At 36.2% G+C, this 12105-nt stretch overlaps 1 protein-coding gene across 5 annotated transcripts in view; it reads left to right on the top strand.

Annotated features, from left to right (window-relative positions):
* The window catches only part of LOC120635345 (modifier of mdg4-like), a 129711-nt gene that overhangs the window by 75105 nt on the left and 42501 nt on the right, over positions 1-12105 (top strand). For all 5 annotated transcript variants that reach the window (XM_039906324.1, XM_039906327.1, XM_039906325.1 and 2 more), the window contains one exon: positions 3334-3559. In XM_039906324.1, coding sequence (XP_039762258.1) covers positions 3478-3559 — 82 coding nt within the window. In that variant the 5' untranslated portion in view covers positions 3334-3477. The remainder of the gene's footprint in view (positions 1-3333; positions 3560-12105) is intronic.

Raw genomic sequence — 12105 nt, 5'->3', positions numbered from 1 at the left:
AATACACTTTTATTGTACACCACAGAGAAAATTTACAGAGATACAAATACAACAGCACAATAAGGTAGAACGTACAATTTGGCGGCCTTATCGCTAAATAGCGATCTCTTCCAGGCAACCAAAGGCATACAAGAAAATGGTATAAGAAATAAGTAGGTGGTACAACAAACAAAATTAAATATTAGGACTTAAAACTAAATTAATATAAAAAAAAAAAAAAAAAACATAAAACATAGTACATACTAAACATAACATATTAAAGATATGTACAAAAATATAAAATATATTCCATACATATATACAAACATATAAACATACAAATACGCTACTATAAATACTTAATTAAAAAAATTAATAAAATAAAAGACAGTGTTTGTGTTATATGTATATTATAAGTATTTTTGTTTTATAATAATGTTTATAATACTCCCTTCAATGGGTAGTTGAAATAAAGACGATATTGCGTTTCTGTGAAAATACAAGAAACAACATTTAAAGCCCTTACTTCAGGTCTTTAAAATCAAAATAATTTCTTCTTAAACATCCTTTTCTTTATGTCACTCATCACTGTAAAAACATTGGTGACTTTCAGAAAAAGTTCGATATATGAACTCGAGAAAAGAGTTCTTTACATCTTCCCCATTTATGTGTATTATATTCATAAAAAAATATTCATCAGCTATCTCAGTACCCATAACACAAGCTACGCTTACTTTTCGGCTAGATGGCGATGTGTGCATTGTCGTAGTATATTTATTATTTATTTATTTAGTGAAAATTCCATCTGCTATCTACGATATAAGTAAAAGTTCTTAACTACTTCGTTCCGAACTTACCTTATGAAATCCTCGTTAAACATTTTAATTTTATTTGCACGCCGTTACAAGTTATGTAAGTGAAATACAAGTGGCAGCCTTATAGATCTCTGCGAGTCAACTTTGACATCAGGACATCGTAACTTAACGGATGGCATAATTTGACGGCCGACTGGCGCGGTGGACAGCGACCCTGCTTTCTGAGTCCAAGGCCGTGGGTTCGATTCCCACAACTGTAAAATGTTTGTGTGATGAACATGCATGTTTTTCAGTGGCTGGCTATTTATTTTATAAGCATTTATGTATATTATTCATAAAAATATTCATCAGTCATCTTAGCACCCATAACACAAGCTACGCTTACTTTGGGGCTAGATGGCGATGTGCGTATCGTCATAGTATACTTATTTATTTTGTCTATTTATAAGCCAGCAGGTCGGATGACGAGGATCTAGGATCGAATCTTGGGTTAAAACAAGAATTTGTTTTGCATTCTTCATTCATTCTGGAGTAAGGATATTGACGTGCCTCAGTGAACAGTTTTATTCGTTGATAGCTGTTAATATAATTTTTGTGATAATTATATCGTTAAAGCTCAAATTAGAGCGGCGTATTTGCCCTAAAACCCCTTTCCTATATGACTAACTGTACCCAGCCGTGGGACTAGGCAAATGATTGCAAGAACAAACAAAAAATAATAAAATGTTTTTAAACCAAAGCCCATCAACCCAGATTAGAGCGGCGTTACAGGTTATTATCTAGGCTTCTGCTATATAAGTAATTCTACATAACTACTTATATGAATTAATTGGGCTGTGTACAACACAGCCCAATTAATTCCCACATATAACAGGCAAATGATTATGAACAAAAAGAAAACAAAAAATTCATGTAAACATTTAGGTTTTTTACTATACTTACTCTTTATTCGCACACAACTTCAAAAGAAGGAAACCAAAAAATACTAGATAAAAGGTAAAATACATTAAGCTACCTTAGTCACCCCTCCCGATTTTTTGTTGGACAAGTGAGCGATATTTTTTTAAAAACATCGTGCAAACTGCGCCTTAACAAGCCAAACCTCAAATCCCCCAACTATGTATGTAATTTAATAATTAAGGCGTAATATGGTTTCTCACGATATACGAACTCGATTGGATGTATTAAAACTTTATACCTACCATTTTTTTTTACATATAACATGCTGTCGCCCGTGACTCTGACCGCTTTTTTTAAATATAAATATACTACGACTATACACACATCGCCATCTAGCCCCAAAGTAAGCGTAGCTTGTGTTATGGGTACTAAGATGACTGATGAATATTATTATGAATAATATACTTAAATACTTAGAATATACATATACACACCCAGACACTGAAAAACATTCATGTTCATCACACAAATATTGTCCAGTTGTGGGAATCGAACCCACGGCCTTGGACTCAGAAAGCAGGGTCGCTGCTCACTGCGCCAATCGGCCTTCTAAAATGAATGAATGAACTCTTATAAAACTTAGTTTTATGAAACGGCACTATAAAAAAAAACTGCAAGCTATGTGAAGTCCACCAAGCCGCTTTTAGCCAACGTGGTGGACTGCGGCCTAAACTCTTCTCGCTCTTAGAGGAGACGCGTGCTCTGTAGTGGGCTATGGGATAATAATCACTGCGCTAACCAGGTTGCTCTTCTAATAATTTAAAATGACATTGTGAGATGGTGATAACAAAAAAAACACCCGGCTAAGTTTGTTGTGGGCTTCTTCTTAGACCAGGACGCGTTTGGAACCCTCGTAGCTTTAGTTTTAAGTTTACGAATGTGGTTATCGCCATCATCTCACTACTGTGTGGTTCTTATGTACGCATCAAAAGTGCCACCTATGGGCCGGGCCTACTTGAATAAAGATATTTTTGACTTTGACTTTAATGATGAAAATGATAGTGATCAGTGGCGTGCACAGGGTTTATGACCAGGGTATGCATAATGCAGGTACATGGCATAAAATGGAAAAAATCCCCTCCAATATGAGTTATATACAATAATTTGGGTATTCAGTGCTTTTCTGCATGTATGAAGTGCACGCCACTGATAGTGATGATGTCAAAGTCAAAGTCAAAAATACCTTTATTCAAGTAGGCCCACAGGTGGCACTTTTGATGCGTACATAAGAATTACACGGTAGTGAGATGATGGCGATAACCACATTCGTAAACTTAAAACTAAAGCTACGAGGTTTCCGAACGCGTCCTGGTCTAACAAGAAGCCCACAACAAACTTAGCCGGGTGTTTTTTTTTTGCTATCACCATCTCTTCAAATGTCATTTTAATTTATTAGAAGAGCAACCTGGTTAGAGCAATAATTTACACCCAAGCTTTTTTATCGATTACGTAGTCCTTCATACTATAATAGGACTTTTCTATAAGCTTACGTTTAATACAAACTTTGAACTTTTTAAGAGACATTTCCAAGATGACGATGATGATGAATATAACGATGCTGTACTTTTCCTTGTTCCAGGTAAAAGGGGAACCACCGAAGGATATCATTCCAAGAACCCTAGTAGATAAATTACTCGTAGTATAAATAACTTTAACCTAGATAGTTGGGGAACGACCAAATTTTCTACACTCATACCAAAGTGCTATTAGATAGTAAGTGACAATGGTGCCCCAGCAGTACTGCCTCAGGTGGAAGCATCACCACTCGAACGTCCAGAGCATGTTTGCTCAACTGCTGGAAAAAGGTGAGACTTTTTAAAAGTTATTGTGTTTTTTTTTTGTATCCTCGTCGACATAATAGTCCGGTCATTTTAGACAATTGAAATAAAGAAAATTCCGACAGAGCCAAATCTTCGTAGAGACCTTAGGTTTACCACAAGGAATAAAGTGTAAAAAGTCCCCAATTTTCGGTTTTTGGATTTTTCTCGAAAACGGTATGTTTTATCGAAAAAGTACCGTAGAGCAAAAGATCTTAAAATTCTCTCATATCATCATAATCATCATCATAAAATGGTCCCTATGATTTTTTCTCTAAGACCCACTATTTCCCAGATATTGCGCTTGTAAGAATCTCTGCCGGAATTTTTTTTATTTGATCACTATTTTTATGTCTTAATTGACCGGACTATAACTGTTAACAAGATGTATTAGGTACAGACGCACGTCCGATCGCGTCCGTTCCCGGAGTAACACTGACTGTTTATTATCAAAATTAAGCTTAATTTGCTATACTCCGCGAAAAGCAGGAGAATCTGTGTGGTGTAATTTATAATTTCTTCAATCCGTATACTCCACACCAAACAGATCTTCGGCAATATACCCTCTACGCACTTACTTTACAATGAATAATTGTTAACACTTTGGTATTATAATTTGTAAAGTCAACATCTCCTGATGATGCTCCGGTTTCGGAGCGAAATGTGCGTAGAGGGTGTATTGCCGAGGATCTGTTTAGTGTGGAGTATAAGGATTGATGAAATTATAAATTACACCACACAGATTCTCCTGCTTTTCGCGGAGTATAGCAAATTAAGCTTAATTTTGATAATATATCATGGATTTCCGCAAAGTAACGCCTGCTTCTATCCAATACTGACTGTTTAGTTAGATTCCATTCTAATATTATGAATGCAAAAGTGTGTTTGTTTATTTGATTTTATTTTTCCTTTACTCCCTAACTGAGCAACTAATAAACTAAAGAAGCGGTATTCGCCTAGTAGTTGCGGCTTCGGCTTCATTTTCGAGGTCCAAGTTCGAATCCTAGCACGCACCTCTAACTTTTTATTTATATTTTTTTATTTTACATGTTAGCCCTTGACTGCAATCTCATCTGGTGATAAGTCATGATGCAGTCTAAGGTGGTAGCGGGCTAAACTGTAAGGGAGTATGGTAGTCATACCCTAATCGGTTTCTACGCGACATCGCACCGGAACACTAAATCGCTAAGCGGCACGTCTTTGTAGGTAGGGTGGTAACTAGCCACGGTCAAAGTCACCAGTCCAGATGAAAACCAAAAAATTCAGAAATTATAAATACCCAAAATGTCCCTTCCGGGAATCAAACCCGGGACCTCCTGCTTAAATTCACAGCGCTCACCGTTGCGCCAGGAAGGTCGTCAAAAAGCTGGCCAAATACCAAAAATTTACAAAAAAAAATAATTATAAAATGCTCTCATAAACACTCAGAGCTTTTTAAGATTAGTATTTAATGTACTTAACATTATTCACTAATCTTGAAAAGCTCTTTACTCCCAAAGTTTTAGTGTTTAGGGTTCCGTACCCCTAAATTGAAAAATGCATTCCTTATCCATTCACTTTTTTTTAGTTTAGTGACCCAGTTGATCTGTCCAATGTCATAAATCCAATGACTTTCAATATGACGGGCGGCAGAAAACAGGGCGGATGCAGTCTAAGATAGTAGCGGGCTAACCTGTTAAGGAGTATGGCAGTCATACCCCTAATCGGTTTCTACGCGACATCGCACCAGAAGCGGAACACTAAGTCGCTCTGATCATCTTTGTCGGAAGGGTATTCATCAACCACGGCCAAAGCCTCCCACCCGACCAGACCAGACCAGAGAAAATTCAGAAATTACAAATTCCCGAATTCAATGCCCCTTCCATTCCAATTCAATTCCGGGTTAAATGCCCCTGCGGGGAATAGAACCCGGAACTTCCTGCTTACATTCACAGCGCTCACGGAGGTCGTCGTCACTCATTTATTTATTACTTTAGTGTATAGCATACAATTCTGTACACATTATTGAGTAGTTAGGCATATGAACAAAAAGCTACGTCAGGGCATTGCAATATGACTGTAATTATTTTACACAGACAGTCATAAAATAAAACTGATCATGACCAGTGATAGTAATTAATATAAGTCAGCAAATCGGCCTGTGTATGTACATTTGGTTAAAGATAAAAAGGTATATTTGTTCAGACTGGTCAAAATTATGCATAATCTGTGGTCAGTATAAGTTGGAGTGGGAATTCAAAATGACAGGAACCCAGACTAAAAAGGAAGGTCATATAAAATAGCGAGATAATAGAGGGACAGAGGAGTACAGACAGGAGTGTCAAGGGAATATGGAAGATCTTTATTATATATATATATAAATAGAAGTTTATTTAAATATCACAAAAAAAATATTTCTATATAATTTTAAAAACAGGAACATAATAAACAAAATTAATTTTGGCCCACTATTAGAATCATTATCAGACAACCAACATTAAAATTTGAGAATTATGTACAATTGAAATAATTTAATCACCGAAATGCGCCCGCAGACTGACAATTAAATGTGTCTGTCAAACCTTATAGCTATCTTCAGGGTGACGTTGTGCGCGCGCATCGTGAAAATTTACTCTAACCTTTTTACCTAACGCGCCAAAAGAAGTATTACTTCAAAAATAAAGAAACACATAATTTGTACATGTCACGAAAAGCCGATATTTTGCCAATCTAAGGGAAACTGAATAAACATTTATCGCACAGAACCATCTATGAATATCCGACTCGCATATAACTCCATTTGTTTCAGGTAATTATTTTTTTGGCAGTAAGTACGTAATTAAAGTTTATCTTGTCGAAACAAGAGACTAATTATGTCTTTTAAATTTACAACTTTTGGACCCTGTTCAAGCCATTTTTATAGCGGACGATAGGTTATACTTTTTTGACGTTTAAAAAGGAAGAGGTTATAAATCGGGATTTTGTTTGAAGTTATACTTCTTTTGGCGCGTAAGGGAAAAATGGTGAGCGTAAATTTTTACGATTCGCGCGCACACCGTCACCAAAAACCGACACCATGAAGTTAGCTATAGTCAACATTTTAGGTTTTCTTAAAAAAGGTTTGACAGTTGACTTCCAATAATTCAAACAATACCTTTTTTTCCATTGTTATTGTCGTTTTTTCTACAAACGTAGTCTACGTTACACGTATTCCACGTACGAAAGATAAAATTATTGAAAAGATTTGTATCTTGTTACGTCAAAGAAGTATAACTTCGAACGCGTGTACATAAGTACGCACACTATTTTTTTTTATTCCGCTACAATTTAGTTCTTGATTGCAATCTTACCTGGTGAATGAATGAATGAATGAATACACTTTTATTGTACACCAAAGAAAAAAAATAGTTACAGAGAAATAAATACATATCAAGAGAGTACAATTTGGTGGCCTTATCGCTACATAGCGATTTCTTCCAGGCAACCAATCGCGTAAAAGGAAAAAACATAGAAAAGAGTTAGGTGGTGCAATAAATAATATTTAAAATTATAAAAATATATAAATAAAATATATATATTATATAATGGTGGTAAGTAATGAGATGGTAGCGGGTTAACCTTTTAGGGGAAATGGTAGTCATACCACGAATCTGTTCCTACGCGACATCGCACCGGAACTCTAAATCGCTTAGCGAAACGTTTGTGGCGGTAGGATTATATATGTGACACAAACGTTTGGATGGCTGCTATTCCAACACATTTTTATATGAAAAAGTACCTGGTATTATTAAAATGTTTTAATAGCTAGATTTTTTTTTTGTTTAATGTTAATTTATTTCAATAATTACAAACTTACGTCTTATATAATTTTTCTGTTTAGTTTTATTTTTAAATAAATAAATATACTACGACAATACACACATCGCCATCTAGCCCCAAAGTAAGCGTAGCTTGTGTTATGGGCACTAAGACGACTGATGAATATTTTTATGAATAATATACATAAATACTTAGAATATACATATGCACACCCAGACACTGAAAAACATTCATGCTTATAACACAAACATTTTTCAGTTGTGGGAATCGAACCCACGGCCTTGGGCTATGAAAACAGCGTGGCTGCCCACTGCGTAAGTCGGCCGTTTTTAAAAACTTAATTACAAACCAATTAATGTAATAATAAAAACTATTATTGAAATAATGACAGATTTGTTTGACATTCAGAATGTGTACAATTGGGTTCCTACCTACTTTGAAATAAAATATTTGATTTGACTTGTCGTTAGACCAGAGAAAATTCAGAAATTATAAATTACAAAATTGCCAGTACCTCCGACTTAAATTACTTAACTTCCGTATAATCCAGGACTAGATTGAATTTATCTTAGTCTTTGGAATTTAAAAGGCATTGTCCCACAATGGTTTTTTGTAAATATTTATTCACACTTGCGGCCCTGACTACTAAACACATTATGCGCGCGCGTGCTAAAAAAATATAGAGAATGGAAGGCCCAGGTATTCACTTATTCACTATAATACCCACAATGTTCAGGATGGCACTTAATCTTTCATTAATTAACAGTACTATTGAAGCTAAATACCTAGTTTCTTAGCAGTAATCATTTATTCTCATGACTATTATTCTTCCTTCCTATTAAAGTATTCATTTTATAAAAGAAATCTTTAAAGCCCACCAACCTGCTTTAGAGCAGTGTTGTGGGTCTGTACTCTATAAACCTGACTTCCCAAGGAGTGAAATAAAACAACTGGACTGACTCTAATACTGTATATTAGGCTTCTCTATAATTCATATTACTTGTTACCTTCAAATGACTCTACTACCAGTTCGGAATGCTGTCTTCGGCAGAGAAGACCACTGGCAAGAAACTCTACCGTTGCTCTTTTATTCAATCAATTAAAACAACTAATAAACACAATTACAACATTGTCATATGTAATAACGCTAGGCCCTTTAATACAAGACATATTTTAAGACAGGTAAAACATAACCACTATTACCACTTATAACATCAGGACTTTTGGAACAAGTTGTTTGTATAGAGCAACCTCTGCTACATAAACTGTCGGTATAAAGTTATGCTAGGGCTCCATATATGATACCTAAATAAACCAAAGGATGAGATATACTTATCTAATGCAACGTCAGGTACAACCATAGTACCAACAACTTTTAACAACTCCATCACCAGTACATACGACTTGTTTCGCCACAACAATATTTCGTTAAGTGTATCGTTTCCATTATAAATCATCTCAACCCAATTTGTAACGTTCTATCCACAATACTTTACTTAATCTCCTTTTCTCAATTCATTAATTTAAATCCGTCCTCACTTTTCTTTGCCGCCAATCTAACTTGTCAAACTCGCGTCTCCCGCCATCGAGCCTATACTTTTATTTGACAGTTTACTAAAGTCCATTATTCTATTTTCAATACATTATCAATGAGTATACAAACTATTATTTGTTGATATATTTAATATAATCATCGGGTTTATCATAGATAAAGTGCTGTAATTCCCTATTTCCTAACACGCGCATAATGTGTTTAATTTATCCATAGCAAGTTTTTTTTTTTTTTAATTCACTGCAAGTTAAGCATGCCCCGATAAGTGTCACTTAAGTGTTCAATTAATGGACGCTGGAGTCACGATTCGAAATATAAAATCGCCGAAAAAAAAAATAGAGTTTTATGCAAAATATTTATTTGCAAGGTGTTGCGTTTTATAATTATCGTTGGGTGCTTATAAATTCTGAATTTTCTTGGGTCCGGTGGGCGTTACCACCCGTCATAACGGGTCCAATAGACAAAGACTTGCTGCCCAGCGACTTAGCGTTTCCGGTAGAAACAGATTAAGAGTATGGCCTTGATATAACTGGCCTACTACCCCTAACAGCTGAGCCCATCTTAGACTGCATCAAAGTCTAAAGTCAAAGTCAAAAATATCTTTATTCAAGTAGACACATAGGTGGCACTTTTGATGCGTACATAAGAATTACACGGTAGTGAGATGATGGCGATAACCACATTCGTAAACTTAAAACTAAAGCTACGAGGGTTCCAAACGCGCCCTGGACTAAGAAGAGCCCACAACAAACTTAGCCGGGTAATTTTTTTTTTTGTTATCACCATCTCACAGTAAATTTATATTAAGCTATGAAGCTAGAGCAATTCAAACCCAAGCTTTTTTATCGTTTTAAGTTATCCTAAATATTATAATAGGTTTTTTCTGTAAGCTTACGTTTTACATAAACTTTGAATATTCACCGTTGAAGCAAGTTATATTTCAATAGCTTAAAACGCACATAGCTTAGAAAAGTTAGAGGTGCGTGCTGGGATTCGAACTCGGCCGCCCGAAAGTGAAGTATAAGTCCTACCTACTGGGCTATCACCGCTTCGGGCTAGCGTGGATATGGTTTTTTTTTTTAAATTTTATTCGACTCACTGTGTGTTCACCTTTACTCCGTCACCAGGCGGAACTTGGTGTGACCTTCGAAACATTAAAAGAATTATAAAGGTTAAATAAAATAATATACAAAAAAAAAACTTGTTGGTCTAAAGGTTACAAGGTCGCAGGTTTGATTTCAGGGCGGAGCAATAGCATTTTTTTATATTCTACTACAAGTTAGCCCACTAGTAATCTCGCCTGGTGGTAAATGATGATGCACGCTAAGATGGTAGCGGGCTAACCTGTATTAAATAGAAGCAGGCGTTACTTTTACGGTAATCCATAATATATTCCTTAATATATTCGACGGCCGATTGGCGCAGTTTGCAGCGACCCTGCTTTCTGAGCCCAAGGCCGTGGGTTCGATTCCCACTACTGGAAAATGTTTGTGTGATGAGCATGAATGTTTTTCAGTGTCTGGGTGTTTATATGTATATTCTAAGTATTGATGTATAGTATTCATAAAAATATTCATCAGTCATCTTAGTACCCATAACACAAGCTTCGCTTACTTTGGGGCTAGGTTGTGATGTGTGTCGTGTCGTAGTATATTTATTTATTTATTTATTCCATAATATATTATTCCCTTATATATTATGAAATTAAGCTTAATTTGCTATACTCCGCGAACAGCAGGAAAATCTGTATGGTGTAATTTATCCTCGGCAATGTACCCTCTACGCACGTTTCGCTCCGAAACCGGAGCTTTTTTTTTTTTTTTTATATAAATATAGACAAGTGCTTGACTGCAATCACACCTGATGGTAAATGATGATGCAGCCTAAGATGAAGCGCGCTTGCCTAGAAGATGCCTATTCACTCTTGATTTGAAGGTACCCAGATTATAGGTATCAGGGAAGACGGAAGATGGGAGGGCATTCCAGGCCTTTGCGGTGCGGATCAGAAAGGAAGAAGCAAAACGCTTCGTACGTGTTGATGGTATTTCAACCACCCAGGAGATGTTGACTTTACAATGAATAATTGTTAAGACTTAACTTTCCTAATATAAGGGCTATCCTGTAATGTTATGGCAGTTATATTAAACCCGTACTTGTTATCTGTTTCTACGCTAAATCGCTTGGCAGCAAGCCTTTGTCCATAGGGTGGTAACTAGCCACGGCCGAAGGCTCCCACAAATAGCCTATAACCGTCCACCGCTGGACTAAAGGCTTCTCCCAACGGGACGGTTTGATATAAAATGAAGGAAATCTCCAGTACGAGTTTTAAATACTTAAGGGTAGGTAAATAAAAAAAAATAAGTATCAACTGAATAGTAATGGGCGAAAATTAGTAAGCGATACATACAGTGCTTTGGTTTTATATATTTTATTTTTTAATTGTTGCTCCGGGTCGAATGGGCCATGTAGAATTCTCCTCCCATTGCGCTGACTTGTTTAAAGAAAACTTCACGTAGTGCGAATATTATAATAGATAAATAAATAAATAAATAAATAGCTGATTGTATTCCATGACTTAGTTTTTCTTTAACGAACATTTCAGAACAGTCTTAAAAAGACCACAGAATCCATAGACACTCACGGTCCAGACCACAGATGAGAAATGTGAATGAATGGCCCAAACAGTAGGCTTTTTATAACTCTTACAATGCTTAATTTAAAAATGTTAATAGCTCGCACTGGAGAGTTTCTTCATTTTCCCTTTATTACCCTCTATGCACGCCACTGGTAGTAGTAGCATGGAGGGCGCTTCTGCCCGCTCTACGTTATATTCCCTTAGTACGAAATCCGCGGGAAGGGGACAAGTGGTCACAACTGTAACGATGAACTGCCTGAATATTTTATTCTTAGTGGGCCGTGTGGTGACCACACGGCCCACTAAGAATAAAATATTTATTGATGTCTTCCCTGGCGCAACGGTGAGCGCTGTGAATTTAAGCAGGAGGTCCCGGATTCGATTTAAGGCAGGGGCAATTTGGGAATTTATAATTTCTGAATTTTCTCTGGGCTGGTCTAGTGGGAGACTTTGACTGTGGCTAGTTATCACCCTATCGACGAAGTTGATAAAGCTGTGGGTGAAGTTAAATTTATCCTTTCCCCCGGGGGTATAATTGTCTCCTGCCCA

This window comes from Pararge aegeria, chromosome 26 (assembly GCF_905163445.1).
Source record: "Pararge aegeria chromosome 26, ilParAegt1.1, whole genome shotgun sequence".
Lineage (NCBI taxonomy): Eukaryota > Metazoa > Arthropoda > Insecta > Lepidoptera > Nymphalidae > Pararge > Pararge aegeria.
The sequence above is the reverse complement of the archived record's forward strand: the minus strand, read 5'-3'. Positions and strand labels throughout refer to the sequence as shown.